The sequence below is a fragment of the Rattus rattus genome, chromosome 2 (genome assembly GCF_011064425.1).
Source record: "Rattus rattus isolate New Zealand chromosome 2, Rrattus_CSIRO_v1, whole genome shotgun sequence".
Taxonomy (NCBI): domain Eukaryota; kingdom Metazoa; phylum Chordata; class Mammalia; order Rodentia; family Muridae; genus Rattus; species Rattus rattus.
This window is the reverse complement of record NC_046155.1, coordinates 29064487-29079531: the sequence shown is the minus strand read 5'-3', so window position 1 is coordinate 29079531 and position 15045 is coordinate 29064487. Positions and strand designations below refer to the sequence as shown.

At 39.4% G+C, this 15045-nt stretch overlaps 1 protein-coding gene across 1 annotated transcript in view; it reads right to left on the bottom strand.

The window, feature by feature from the left end:
* Window positions 1-15045, bottom strand: part of Cdc37l1 (cell division cycle 37 like 1) — a 28867-nt gene that overhangs the window by 2783 nt on the left and 11039 nt on the right. The window contains exons 4-6 of the mRNA XM_032891775.1: window positions 11073-11188; window positions 10472-10594; window positions 2967-3131 (exon numbers count right to left, since the gene is read on the bottom strand). Coding sequence (XP_032747666.1) covers window positions 2967-3131; window positions 10472-10594; window positions 11073-11188 — 404 coding nt within the window. The remainder of the gene's footprint in view (window positions 1-2966; window positions 3132-10471; window positions 10595-11072; window positions 11189-15045) is intronic.

The window sequence follows — 15045 nt, the reverse complement described above, 5'->3', positions numbered from 1 at the left end:
CAAGGCCAACCTTGATTACAACAGTCAAACTTGCTTCAAACAAACAAACAAACAAACAAACAAGAACCTACGGAGGAAACCCATACAACACTTTGTGTTTCTTTAGTAAAAGGCAAACGCTGGGTCAGACTCGTCTCCAGGAGTCCTTTCTATGTTGTTTCTGTTTCTATTTTGGGTTAGCGTCACTCAGGAGGAAAATAAAAGAACGCCAGGCCAGAGGGGGAGGGTGAAGCAGCTGCCCCTTCACCCAAGAAGCAGCTGCTGAGCCCATCAGAGCTCAGGTTGGCAGTGATGGTTGGGTTTCAGAGGACTCTTTTCACTATACAAAACCCTAAAAGCAAGAGCATTACCAGATTCTGAGCTTTATAAAACAATAATACTCTTGTTATATTACATCACTCTACTTCCGCTGTCTTTTTTTTTTTTTTTGACACCCATTATAGATTCCAGGGTCCTTTAAGACCAAACTTGTAACTACTCTACCATGACAGAATTCTGAGTATCAAGTACTGGCTGAAGAGATTCTCCAGAGCTCACTGACCAACAGTCATGGAGACTTGAAAAACCAAGGGGAATCAGCATCCCTGCCCTAACTGAGGCTGAAACCCCACTGACTGCCGTGTGTCCACCAGCACTCTCAGCCCTTTCCTGGTCCCCGTACACAGTTCTCTCTAAGAGCACTTGACTACTTGTCATTTATGACTCACAAGACGAAAGAGTGGGTAAAAATAGTCAAAGTTACAGTATCAGCCCCACCACTCACTTGTGTTGGCTTTAGGCAAAGTAATTTAACCTTGTAATTTTCAACTTACTTATCTGAAACATGGGTTAATATAATCATAGCATTTTTCAAAGATTAAATGATACATGTCAACATATTCTATAACCCATAAAGTGATATAAAAACATTATATCATTATTGTAGAACATTGTTTTCAGACCTCAAAATTGTCATCTTGGTCCCTCAGGTGACCTCTCCTATCCCCACTGCCTTCATTTAGTCATAGTTTTAGGCAACTAGAAAGACCCCTAACAGCCTCCCCTGAGGCTGCCTAGGTCAGGAAGCTTAAATTCTCACCCTGCAGGGAACAACTGGTCTGTTATCCTTGATTAATTACGAAGATTCCCCATAATAGAAATAATGCAGGGGTTGGGGATTTAGCTCAGTGGTAGAGCGCTTGCCTAGGAAGCGCAAGGCCCTGGGTTCGGTCCCCAGCTCCGGAAAAAAAAAAAAGAAAGAATGCAAATGACAAAATTCTAGGACTCCAGCCTTCTCTACCACAAATATCACTGTTGTCAGCTGTTAACTCAGTTCTCTCAAAGCAGAAGCATCATCTTGATAATACAGGTTGCTTATATTGTAATGTGTATTATGTTCTCATTTTATGTAAAGAACCAATGACATCCTAGAAGTCTCTTTCTTCTCTGCACACATCAGGTGACTAATTTTAGGTTTATTTATTGCTTTCAATATCATAAAACTCCCTAAGAAAAACTGCTTTTTCATGTACTGCTTCAATACTGTATTTAAATAACATTACAGAACTGACTGGGGGCTAGGAAGATGGCTGAACAGTTTAGAGCACTTCCTGCTCTTGCAGAGGTCTAGGGTTCAAGTCCTAGTACCCATACGGCAGCTCACAACCATTTGCGAGGAACAGTCTAGGGGATCTAAAGCCCTCTTTTGGTCTATATGGGCACCAGGTACACATGTGGTACACACACTTACATGCAGGCAAAATATTTTCATACATATAAAACAAATCTTAAAAAAATAAAAATAAAGAAGAGATCTGCCGGCATCCTTCAGGGTGCTATTCCTGATGTGTCTAATTAAAGGAGAATACTAGTAATTATTTAAAGCCAGTATGTAGATATTTATAGCCTTAAAAATGTTTTTGGCTGAGTTAAATGTGATCAACTGCTTTCCTTACTACTTTATATACTATATTAGATTAAAGTGTTAATGTAAATTTAATAACTGTTTTAAATACATGTTACTAAAATGGTAAATTATACTGACATAAGGTCAAGAAATTGAAAATCTCATTTTTTTTTTTTACCATTTTATGAGGCTTAAAGATAAATACAGGACTCTCCTCATATTGTCTTCTGAATGATACTTTCCATGTCCCAATGTAGACAAGAGAATAAACTGGCTAAAGCTGGTCTTAAAATCTTGGAGCCTGGAAATGAAAGATAACTGGGTTCTATGAAACTGCTACTTGTAAAGTCACGCTGGGCAGGGTCTGTGTGAAACGTCTTACAGCTCTCAAATATCCTATCAGAGACATCAGTGGTCGGCTCCCTCTTGCTCTCACTGACTTTTGTTCACGATAATGGCAGTTTTTATTTTGATATTGCAGCAGATTCTGAAGAGGTTAACATATTTGCCAATACTATGACTACTACTAACTGGATAGACAACACACAAAAAGGGCTCCGTAACAAGGTAGTAATTACAAAAAAACTACATAAGAGATCTCTTTAGCTACCACTCACATGTCGGCCTCAAGCTAAGCAAACTGCCAGTGTCATTTTACTTAGACTGAGATGTTATGGGGAGCCACCTTGAGTTTTTAATTGAGATGACCAATAGTGACACTTGACCTAAAGACTTTTAAGTATAGCTCATCCTTTCCACATTAAAATGTGAGAATTTGGTGTGTCTAGTAGATAGACGAGACTAAATGCCAAAGCATGAAATAAGACTGAGGGTTATCAATCAATCAATTAATCAATCAACTAATTTCAAGGTGAGGTCTCTACATAGCCCTAGCTATCCTGGACCTCACTATAGAGATGAGGCTGGCCTCAAACGCGGACATTCCTCTGCCTCTGCCATGTCCACCCTTACTTTTTGAGGGGAGAAAATTTTAAGTGGTCACAAAATATTATGCCCCAGTAGTCCTGAAGCACAAAATTATGTGCTAATCTGTGAATGAGTGCTCCCCACTGCAACTCACCTGTGGTAAGGGTTCTGCGGAGCCTATGCACCCAACACCAGAATGGGGAACATGATTCTCAACTGTCACAGGTTGAAAGCTTTGTGACTGAGCGTAAAGTCTTACTCTTGACTTGAAAGCTTCAAGTTCATTTTTGAATGCTTCAAAATAACCTTCTTCCTCTGCCTAGAACATGAAAACAAACAAACACAATGTTTCTGGACGACTGACACAGAGTCAATTCTGAAAAGTACACAGCAGGGCTGGAGCAGAGGCAGTGAAGAACGGTTGGTCTCCTTGCAAAGTACACACAATGTTTCTTTTACAGGAACACTAACAACAGCCGGTCTGCTTCATGCTCCTTTCTGCTTCAACAAAATTACCTGACAGGAACCAATACTCCACACACATACACACCACAGGAGTGCCCAGGTGGTGCAGGTAATAAGACCACTTACTCAGGAGGTGAAGGCAGGGTGAAAGCCAAGTTCAAGGCCTGGTAGGCTACACAGTGAATTTACAAAGAACAACAGGGCAACTCATGAGACCCTGCCTCAAAATAAAACACACCACAGTGGTTGGGTGCTTGCTTGGCAGCACAAGGCCCTCACTCAGCCCCTAGCATTGCAAATCAACCACACCAGCCTCTCATGCTCACCCCCTCTCAATTAACTAGGGAAGGAGAGCAGCAGCATCTAGTGCATCTCAGGCCTCCTTAGATTCTCTCTGTAAATGTGTATGTATGTATGTATGTATGTATGTATGTGTGTGTGTGTGTGTGTGCGTGTGTGTGTGTGTGCGTGTGTGTATATATATATATATGCCTAATAATATATATATATTATATATATATTATATATATGTCCTTATAATTCAAGTTAATTATTGTATCCTCAGTGCCCTATCAGCCAGCATGTGGCATCTGGAAACAAGCATAACTTAGGCTGAGGGAAGGACTCTCTGGCTTCCAGTCATGTAGGAGTCTTAAGTTCTCCATGAAAAGCCCCTCTCTACTGACAAAGGCCTCTTTATAGACATCTCTTCTATGTGTAGCTGGCAGGGTGTATGCCCTGTGCTAACAGTATGCTGGCTTTCAGTTCAGGTGGTACAAAGACCTTGTAAAGGGAGTTCAGGTTGCACAACGTGGTTGAGATTATAGATTAGTTCTGGGTTACATAAATAATGGAAATTATGTTCTGGGATATCCCATCTACTTGAATAATTTGCTCAGTTAGGTGTGGCATCATATTCTAGGACTAGCAGTACTTGTGTGATCTATGCTAAGTGCAGTGTTTGCATCCACAAGTACCTGCTGTTGATGGCAGTGCGACTGCTCCCTCCACGGCATCCCTAAGGCCTACAGGTACTGTTAATGAAGTAGCCTACAGCGCAGAAGGATTTAATAAGCTAACCCTTACAAAAACACTTTAAACATGACAGAAACACCCTGCAAAACATTACTGCCTAATTTTTAATATTAAAACTGTTAAGGTTAAAGACTTTAATAGTTTTCAGTTGTTTTATCAAAGATAAATATTAAAATGTAGTGTGGCAATGTCCCATTACCAAATTAAGTATTAGTTAAAACACATCCATTAAGGCATCACCAAAAGGTCTACTTTCTATTGCGTCTATGAATCAAGTAAAAATTTAGTTAGCACAAGCCTAACTAAAATTCTGACCCAGTCATTTGTTCATTAAAAGTCTACTGGAAGCTGTAGAATGAGATTGTAGGAAACTGAAGGATTAGATTACAACTTCAAAGAGATTAGAGCATTTAAGGTAACTGTCTTTTTTACACTTAAAAATTAGTTTTTTGTTGTCTGTTTCTAATGGGAAATGTTCATCACAGAGTATTATGAAAAAATGAAAACAATTCTATACTCAAAAATAATCAAAGTTAAATTTCTGGTTTATTTCCTTTTAACTTATAGTTACATACGTTAAAATGTATAAAATATATGTATATGCAGTTCACTGAGCAAAAAACCCCACCGTGTCCCTACAGAAGTCAGGAGGCAGACTGTCAGCACTACTGCAGAAAGCAGTCCCAAGAGTTCTTCTCCCCTGTGTCTCAGCCATTCCTTTGTCTTACTTTCCCTCATACATGCAGCTCTCAAAAACATATTGCCTAGTTCTGCCTTTATAAATGCTTTATAAAAAATATTTAAAACTACCAGCCTCATAAAATATATCTTTGCAATTGATACTGACTATACACCTAGCTTGTTTCATTCATTCATTGTTTTACATTTATGATAGTGATGAATTGATTAATGAATACACGATTTATTCTTAGGGTTAGGCTGCTGTTATAAACAAATCTATAAACAGCACAGCAGTGAGTACAGAGATATGAGTTGTGCTGAGACATAATTCTCAAGCCTCACAGCTCATCTACATTGAAAATTCATGTGTACAATTATTTCTCTTTATGTGGGTAACATTGGTCAATATTTACTATGTTCAAAGTTTTGAAAAAGAAACTTAAAAAGACCCAGGAACAAGTCTATTACATGTTGCCACTAGCAGTGTACTTTTATTTTACACTATTATGTTTTGCCAGAGCTAAACATGACTACTGGAGACTCACTCAGAAAGTGACCCGTAGAGTCCAAGAATGTGATATGTCTGGGCAACAGTGACACATACTCGGGAGCATGAAGACCTGAGTTTGGATCCTCAGTTCCATGTAGAATCCCAGCACAATGGCACACATCTGTAACCCCAGCACTGAGGTGGGGAGCTAAGCCAGAGACAAGCAGATCCTAGGGGCTTGCTGGCCTGCCAGCCTAGCCAAAATGGTGAGCTCTTCTTCAAGATCACTGAGAGGCCGTCTTGGAAAATGGGATAGAGCATGATAAAGGAAGATACTCACTGTCAACTTCTGGCTTCCACAGTGCATATATAAATAAATCTGTATACATGCAATGCATACTAGTTAAAAGACAAAAACTTCTCTTTAAAGTACCCCCTCCCTCTCCTTGCAAAGGCAGGAACAGTGATATCCACAAGAGAAGGTAACAGGTGACTCGTCTGAATCAGCATCAATTACACTCACCTCAAGAGTGAAGGAGTCAATGTAGCCACTAATCTCCCTGCAGTATTTTGGAGGGCACTGTTACTGAGGACTCCTGACTATCAGGGCTCCTGAGCACAAGCTGAGAACAAGCTCTCTGTTACATCCCTCAAACAGGTGTTGCTCTCCAGATGTGCACGGGCTCAGCTCCACTACAAGTACTTCCAAAGGACTGCTCTAACGTGCACTTCCACTGGCGGAGCTCAATTCTCACTGCTTTGCTGCTTTGCTTTTTAGGAAACTTTTCATTATTAGTGATTCAGAAAACACAAAACCAGTAATCTTTCTGTACATATCTAGTTTCTTATGTTTATATCAACATGCATCTTTTTTAAAACTCGTAACACAAACATTTTCTTAAACTATTAAGAATGATACACACACACACACACACACACACACACACACACACACACACACACACACACACACAAGCCACATAATATTCCGTGGATACAATGCCTTCTGGAAGTCATCCCTTGAATGTGAAGTATCTGGTTGTTTGCTGGCTTCCCTCTTCCCTCTTCCTCCCTGTCCTCCTCCTCTACTGTAGCCCGTACAGAGCTGATCTCAGAATGCAGCTCATAATCCACTCACCTCATTTCTACAATTTTTTTTTAATTAAAAAATTTGTTTCTTTTCTTTCATTTCCTTATGTGTTTTGTTTTGTTATGTTTTGTTATATTTTGTTTTGTGAGACAGGGTTTCTCTGTGTAGCCCTAGCTGTCCTGGAACTCTCTCTGGCCTCGAACTCAGAAATCCACCTCTCTCTGCCTCCCAAGTGCTGGGACTAAAGGTGTGTGCCACTGCCATTGCTGCCACCACCATCACCCAGCTATACAATTTGGTTTCTTAGACAGTGATTGTACATGTGGAAAATGCCTTGTCTGTTTTGCTCAACACTGCATCTTAATAATTAAAATGGAAATGCTCTATGTTAGTAAATACTCCTTATACATTAAATGAGTAAATGATGAGGTACTCAGAATAGTCACATTAATTTCAATGGGTTTCAATTTAATCTAGTGCGGCCTCTTACTCTTTTATTAACTTGGGTATTTCTTATTTACATTTCGAGTGTTATTCCATTTCCCGGTTTATGGGCCAACATCCCCCTAACCCCTCCCCGTCCCCTTCTTTATGGGTGTTCCCCCCCATCCTCCCCCATTGCCGCCCCTCCCCCAACAATCACGTTCACTGGGGTTCAGTCTTAGCAGGGACCAAGGGCTTCCCCTTCCACTGGTGCTCTTACTAGGATATTCATTGCTACCTATGAGGTCAGAGTCCAGGGTCAGTCCATGTATAGTCTTTAGGTAATGGCTTAGTCCCTGGAAGCTCTGGTTGCTTGGCATTGTTGTACATATGGGGTCTAGAGCCCCTTCAAGCTCTTCCAGTTCTTTCTCTGATTCCTTCAACGGGGGTCCTGCTCTCAGTTCAGTGGTTTGCTGCTGGCATTTGCCTCTGTATTTGCTGTATTCTGGCTGTGTCTCTCAGGAGAGATCTACATCCGCCTCCTGTCTGCCTGCACTTCTTTGCTTCATCCATCTTGTCTAATTGGGTGGCTGTATATGAATGGGCCACATGTGGGGCAGGCTCTGACTGGGTGTTCCTTCTGTCTCTGTTTTAATCTTTGCCTCTCTATTCCCTGCCAAGGGTATTCTTGTTCCCCTTTTAAAGAAGGAGTGAAGCATTCACATTTTGATCATCTGTCTTGAGTTTCATGTGTTCTAGGCATGCATCTAGGGTAATTCAAGCATTTGGGCTAATAGCCACTTGTCAATGAGTGCATACCATGTGTGTTTTTCTGTGATTGGGGTACCTCACTCAGGATGATATTTTCCAGTTCCAACCATTTGCCTACGAATTTCATAAAGTCATTGTTTTTGATAGCTGAGTAATATTCCATTGTGTAGATGTACCACATTTTCTGTATTCATTCCTCTGTTGAAGGGCATCTGGGTTCTTTCCAGCTTCTGGCGATTATAAATAAGGCTGCTATGAACATAGTGGAGCACGTGTCTTTTTTATATGTTGGGGCATCTTTTGGGTATATGCCCAAGAGAGGTATAGCTGGATCCTCAGGCAGTTCAATGTCCAATTTTCTGAGGAACCTCCAGACTGATTTCCAGAATGGTTGTACCAGTCTGCAATCCCACCAACAATGGAGGAGTGTTCCTCTTTCTCCACATCCTCGTCAGCATCTGCTGTCACCTGAGTTTTTGATCTTAGCCATTCTCACTGGTGTGAGGTGAAATCTCAGGGTTGTTTTGATTTCATTTCCTTATGACTAAAGATGTTGAACATTTCTTTTAGGGTGTTTCTCAGCCATTCGGCATTCCTCAGCTGTGAATTCTTTGTTTAGCTCTGAACCCCATTTTTTAATAGGGTTATTTGTCTCCCTCGGTCTAACTTCTTGAGTTCTTTGTATATTTTGGATATAAGGCCTCTATCTGTTATAGGATTGGTAAAGATCTTTTCCCAATCTGTTGGTTGCCATTTTGTCCTAACCACAGTGTCCTTTGCCTTACAGAAGCTTTGCAGTTTTATGAGATCCCATTTGTCCATTCTTGATCTTAGAGCACAAGCCATTGGTGTTTTGTTCAGGAAATTTTTTCCAGTGCCCATGTGTTCGAGATGCTGCCCTAGTTTTTCTTCTATTAGTTTGAGTGTATCTGGTTTGATGTGGAGGTCCTTGATCCACTTGGACTTAAGCTTTGTACAGGGTGATAAGCATGAATCGATCTGCATTCTTCATGTTGACCTCAGTTGAACCAGCACCATTTGCTGAAAATGCTATCTTTTTCCATTGGATGGTTTTTGGCTCCTTTGTCAAAAAATCAAGTGACCATAGGTGTGTGGGTTCATTTCTGGGTCTTCAATTCTGTTCCATTGGTCTATCTGTCTGTCTCTGTACCAATACCATGCAGTTTTTATCACTATTGCTCTGTAATACTGCTTGAGTTCAGGGATAGTGATTCCCCCTGAAGTCCTTTTTATTGTTGAGGATAGTTTTAGCTATCCTGGGTTTTTTGTTATTCAGATGAATTTGCAAATTGTTCTGTCTAACTCTTTGAAGAATTGGATTGGTATTTTTGATGGGGATTGCATTGAATCTGTAGATCGCTTTTTGGTAAAATGGCCATTTTACTATATTAATCCTGCCAATCCATGAGCATGGGAGATCTTTCCATCTTCTGAGGTCTTCTTCAATTTCTTTCTTCAGAGTCTTGAAGTTCTTATTGTACAGATCTTTTACTTGCTTGGTTAAGTCACACCGAGGTACTTTATATTATTTGGGTCTATTATGAAGGTGTCGTTTCCTAATTTCTTTCTCGGCTTGTTTCTCTTTTGTGTGAGGAAGGCTACTGATTTATTTGAGTTAATTTTATACCCAGCCACTTTGCTGAAGTTGTTTATCAGCTTTAGTAGTTCTCTGGTGGAACTTTTGGGATCACTTAAATATACTATCATATCATCTGCAAATAGTGATATTTTGACTTCTTCTTTTCGATCTGTATCCCCTTGACCTCCTTTTTTTGTTTGATTGCTCTGGCTAGAACTTCAAGAACTATATTGAATAAGTAGGGAGAGAGTGGGAAGCCTTGTCTAGTCCCTGATTTTAATAGGATTGCTTCAAGTTTCTTTCCATTTAGTTTAATGTTAGCAACTGGTTTGCTGTATATGGCTTTTACTATGTTTAGGTATGGGCCTTGAATTCCTATTCTTTCCAGGACTTTTAACAGGAAGAGGTGTTGAATTTTGTCAAATGCTTTCTCAGCATCTAATGAAATGATCATGTGGTTTTGTTCTTTCAGTTTGTTTATATAATGGATCACGTTGATGGCCTCTTACTCTTTAAGTGCCAATCAGCATGAAAATTTCAATACTATTGTAGTGATTTGAATAGGGAAGGCCCCAGACACTCAAGTGTTTGAATGCTTGGCCCATAGGGAGTGACACTCTTAGGAGCTGTACCTTGTTGGAGGAAGTGCGTCACTGAACGGGCAGGCTTTGAGGTGTCCTATGCTCGTGGTACAGAGTCTTCTTCTGTTGACTACAGATCAAGATGTAGAACTCTTGGCTCCTCCAGCACCATGTCTGCCTGCATGCTGCCATGTTTCCCAGCATGATGATACTGTACAAAACTTGGGAGCTGTAAGCCAGACCCAATTAAATGTCTTTCTTTATAGGAGTTGCTGTGGTCATGGCCTCTCTTCACAGCAAAGAAAACCCTAATACAATTATGTTGTATTATAAATACTAACTTTTACTATGTAATGTCTTTACTAGCTTATATATACTAAGTAAGTACGAACACTAGACATTTCCTTTCACAAGAAAGCTACAGCATTTAGCAATCTACTGGCTAAGCAGCCTCCTGATGCACCCAGAACAAAGCTCAGCACAGCCCAACCTTCTCGCTTAACAATACCAAGTTACTACTTACTTTGGCTTTCTGGAAAAACAAACGAAAACAGCCTCTTGGATCCACATTACAGTTTTTGGCCATTTCCATAATAAACTGCATCACAACAGCTTGATGTGCTATCTGTTCCATTAGAGCGCCTTTCTGAAAAAGATATGCGCCTAAGTTAAAGGAAACACTCCTGTAAAGACACAGATTTGGTACTGATGCAAATTTTGAGTTTTTAGAGTACTTTTAATTTTATTCTCTTTACTGTTAAGTAAAATATTATATGAACATGAAGTAAACGTCTTATTGCTACATGGACCAGAATACATACTTTAGGCCGAGTTCATATTGCGGTTGCTTTATGAAAAATTTAAAACATGACTTTCTAACTAGTAAATGAAGCAAGGAGTGATCACAGTCATGAGAGCAGGATGATCAGAGGCAGCAAAGTGAGCAAGCATGCTGGGAAACAGCACAACCCCTGAGGGGAGCTCGAAGGTTGGAAACAAACAATACAACTTTACAATTCTTTCTAATAACCTTCCTCCTTTCATTTAAAGTAAACAATGTAAGAAAATACAATAAAAACTAGAATTCTATTAAGGCTTCCAGACATTTAAGGTTTATACAATACCTGCTCAGCTTCTAGGTGAAAACACCATAAAATAAGGTATTTAGCAGTTTCTTCACATACAAGGTATGGGTGGTCAGACAAAAATCTCTGACTATCATCCCATCGACTCAACATACCTGTAAAAAAAGAATTGAATCACAAATGTCAAATATTCCCTTTTTCCAGTGAGGCAAGAAACGGATTTTAAATGTTACTCTTCAGAGACAACTCATAGTTCCAGAGCAGTGTGATAACATGACAGGGCAAGCCGAGAGCTGAACTTCTGAAAGCAATGGCCAGCAAGATTTATTTCAGATAATGAGTCTGGCTTATGAAGAGTAGCCAGTTCAAGTCTCCTCTCTTATGGGAATACCCAAAGTCTCACACACACTGAGATCCTGATCTTCCCTTAAGGTTGAAGCTTGTATAAGTCAGTACCATTTAGTGAGGGAACAGGATGGTTTGATTAAAGCGATGACTAAGAATGTCTGCTATTGCCTGGCTGTGGCAAAGACTGCAAAGGCAAGGGTGTCTGGGCCACACAGCCCCATCCAGGACCGTTTCAAAAACAAAACAAAAAGACTAGGACATAGTTCAGGGGTAAAGTATTTGCTTATTATGCATCAGGCCTGAGGCTCAATCTCCAGTACAAAAACCTTAAAAAGCATGATTTCAAGAAATTATACTTGTCAAATATAAGGGCTTATTAAAAATTCAGAATACTATATATCTCTAATTAATTTTTTAAAGTGTCCAAGATATAGTAAAATTTACCATTTCAGGAAACTTTATCAACTGGAAACAGTAAGTCAGTATTATAATTCCTGATATACTTGTCATTTTAGTCATACTAGCCTTTACTAATGCTGTCTGTTCAGACAGTAAACAATTATTCTTTTAAAAATTAGTTGAACATATTTGAAAGGCTGCCATTTTATTTCAAGATATTAAATGAATCCAAATAGTACCAAGTAGTACATCTGCATCTTTAGCTAATTTACAAAGTCACTACGACCAAGTAACACGGCACTGGCAATGCTGTTCAGGATTACCCTTGTATGCACTGAGTATCACAAGGCCAGAAGCTACAGGCTTCAGATCTACACATAGCAGCAAACAGTACAAATGTTATTAAGACATCATGGAAGTTTCACAGGACTGTCCTGAGGGTCTGACAATAAAACTTCGCTTTCAGCACAAAATGAATTCCTACATACTAAATTTCACATGCGCACATGTGATCAAAACCAAAGACAAATAAATACCTTACTTGAGAATACACAGCAACATATGGGAACCAACTGAAAACACACTGTCTTTAGAAAAGGGTTGTAGGCAGTTTCAGCATTGTATTTTTTAAATTAAGAAAAAAATCCCAAGGAGGACAGAGTTTCCCTATACAACTCAATAATCCTTCAATCTTTAAACATCTCCAGCTTCGGCTCCAAGTGCCAGGACTTTAAGTCTGCAACATATTTTTCTGACAACTGGGTCATTTAAGATTTTGAGACACAGAATTATTATGCAAATTTATTTTAAACTACTTCTCCAGGAATTTATGAATGCTGACAGTCAGAGCTGGCAAGACATAAATGACTCCTATGTACAGCCTTGACCCACCCCCTTTCCCCATACTCTCTTTCGAGAAGGTCACATGGCACCCAGGCTGGCTTTGTTCCTATCTCTCCATTGCTGGGATTATGGGACCTTGGGCCACTGGGCCTGATTTACACAGTTTGAGAGATGAAGCCCAGGGCTCCATGCACCCCTGTGGAGCACTGACCAGATGAGCAATCTCCGAGTCCCTTTGCTGGCTTGCTTGTGTCTGAGGAGGTAATCCCTTCTATTTCTATCTACACTCATCCATTACCTCATCGTGGCAGCACCCTGTCCGTTTGGATTCTGAATTAAAGATAATATGAAAAAGATGAATGACACTTGTTAACAGCCACAGAGGTGACATTACACACTGAGGTTTTATCTTTTTAATACCTAAGACTAACACTTGAGACTGGACAAGGACTGCATCTAGCTAAGTAAATTAGATCTTGAATTAGTATGAAATTGAGAAGTAGTCCATACAGGTCTTAAGAGAAACTGTGTGGGATTTTATAGGGAAATGTTTAAAGAGAATCCAGGTACAGGAGTAGAACATATCTGAAATTACCATCATTTTGAAATCTGTAAACAGAGTACCACAATTGAGGCCGACAGAAAGGGAAACAGACTCTAGAGCTAAACAGCTTCGCTCTGAACCTCAGCTTCCACTTGGGCAAGTCCTTCATACATGTCTGTACCGTCCTCCATAGCGTAGGGCTGAACCAGTCCCCAATGTGAAGAATGTTTATGAATTAAAGACATCATTCATAAAAAGCACATAGAACAGTGCAGCCTCTCATAGTCAATACTTGGAAGCAGGTATTAAAACAATAGTGAATAACTCACTCATACAACAAATACTTATTAAGACAATCTTTTGGTCAATAAGCCAGTCACTCAGACTACCAACCAATTCCTCTGAATGCTTAGAATAGCTTACTTTAACAAATTAAAATAATTTAATTATATATTTCAAACCATGTGTCTCTCTGGTAAACATCTAAATGTCATCATTTCTCAATAGTCTACTTGATTTTTAAAGCTGCTCCCAGCACACATGGTTTGCATTAAGTTTATAGAATACGTTTGATACTTTATACCACCTACTGTAACTCCACCTGCTAAAACTGCCCTAGCTAGGCTGTAAGGTCCCTGGGGAGACTGTGACTATTTCTTACTTGCTGAACCCTATATTTCTCATGTTTCTATCATCTATCACCAGGTAACCGTTTTTTTTTGTTTGTTTGTTTGTTTTTTTTCCCCTCCATACCTACATACAAAGTCAGGTTAGTTAAAACCAAATCCATCCTTCTCTGTCACCTTACCATGCTTCTCAAGTTTCAGGTTACCCTATCAAGTATTCTCTACAAACTTCTCTGACATTTCCATTTCTCTGAAGAAAAATATAAACATATTTCTTAATATTAAGGTATCACGAAATTGTTAGAATAAGACCTTAAATATTTTTTCAGGTAATAGAAATGAAGTATATTTGTTGTAAAGAATTTGGAAAGTTCTCAAATTAAAAAAATTTGTAATTTTATCAGAGGCAATTTAATTCCTATAACACATTTAATTTCCAATTCATTTCACTTTACATTTTATTCAAGTACTCCATAACTTTTTTTTATAAAAAAATGGTTAAAAACTACTTGGTTTTAGAATGCAAAGAAGGTATTATAAGTGAGGAAGAAAACAGCTTCTGTGCAAATGTTTGCAGTGGTTGATAAAGTGTCAGTGACCATCCTACAGACTCAGAAAATGCGGAATCAAAGCTAACTATGGCTGAAAGGGAAAATGATGTGCTCCGAAAAACCACTGCACGATTCAAAAGGCAGCTCTGAGGACCACGGCACCAGTGATGTTAAAAATACAAACAACTGTGGGAACTGTTTAAGAGTAAATAAAAGAGCTCTGTGTCTGCACCAGTATTTTGTATTTCTAAAGCATGAGTCAACTAATAACACAAATGCGGAGGGAAATCAGATCTCAATCATCCACAACACTGCAATAGTGATACCTTGACCATTAACTGTAAATCTCATCTATGTATAAGGGTAAAGAACAGGAAAAAGGGTCATCAATAGCATAACGGAGAGTTGGGAAGAACTATGAAGAACACAGGCACAACTGGGACATTGGTGTGAAGTCCCTGCAGCTGACACACACAGTTCCCATGCACCAGGTCCTCTCCTTCAAGAGATTAGAATGGGATCCAAGTTTGGAAAGCTTCGCTTGGAAGCTTTAATTATAGCTGCCGTTACAGATGTTCTTTTAAAGAGTTCATCAACATATCTCAGTCTGGCAAACACTCCTCTCCTTTCCTAATATGCACACACTAGCAGAAATATTTGCTTTATCCAAAGGCAGATAACATCAAACCCTAGACTCTTGC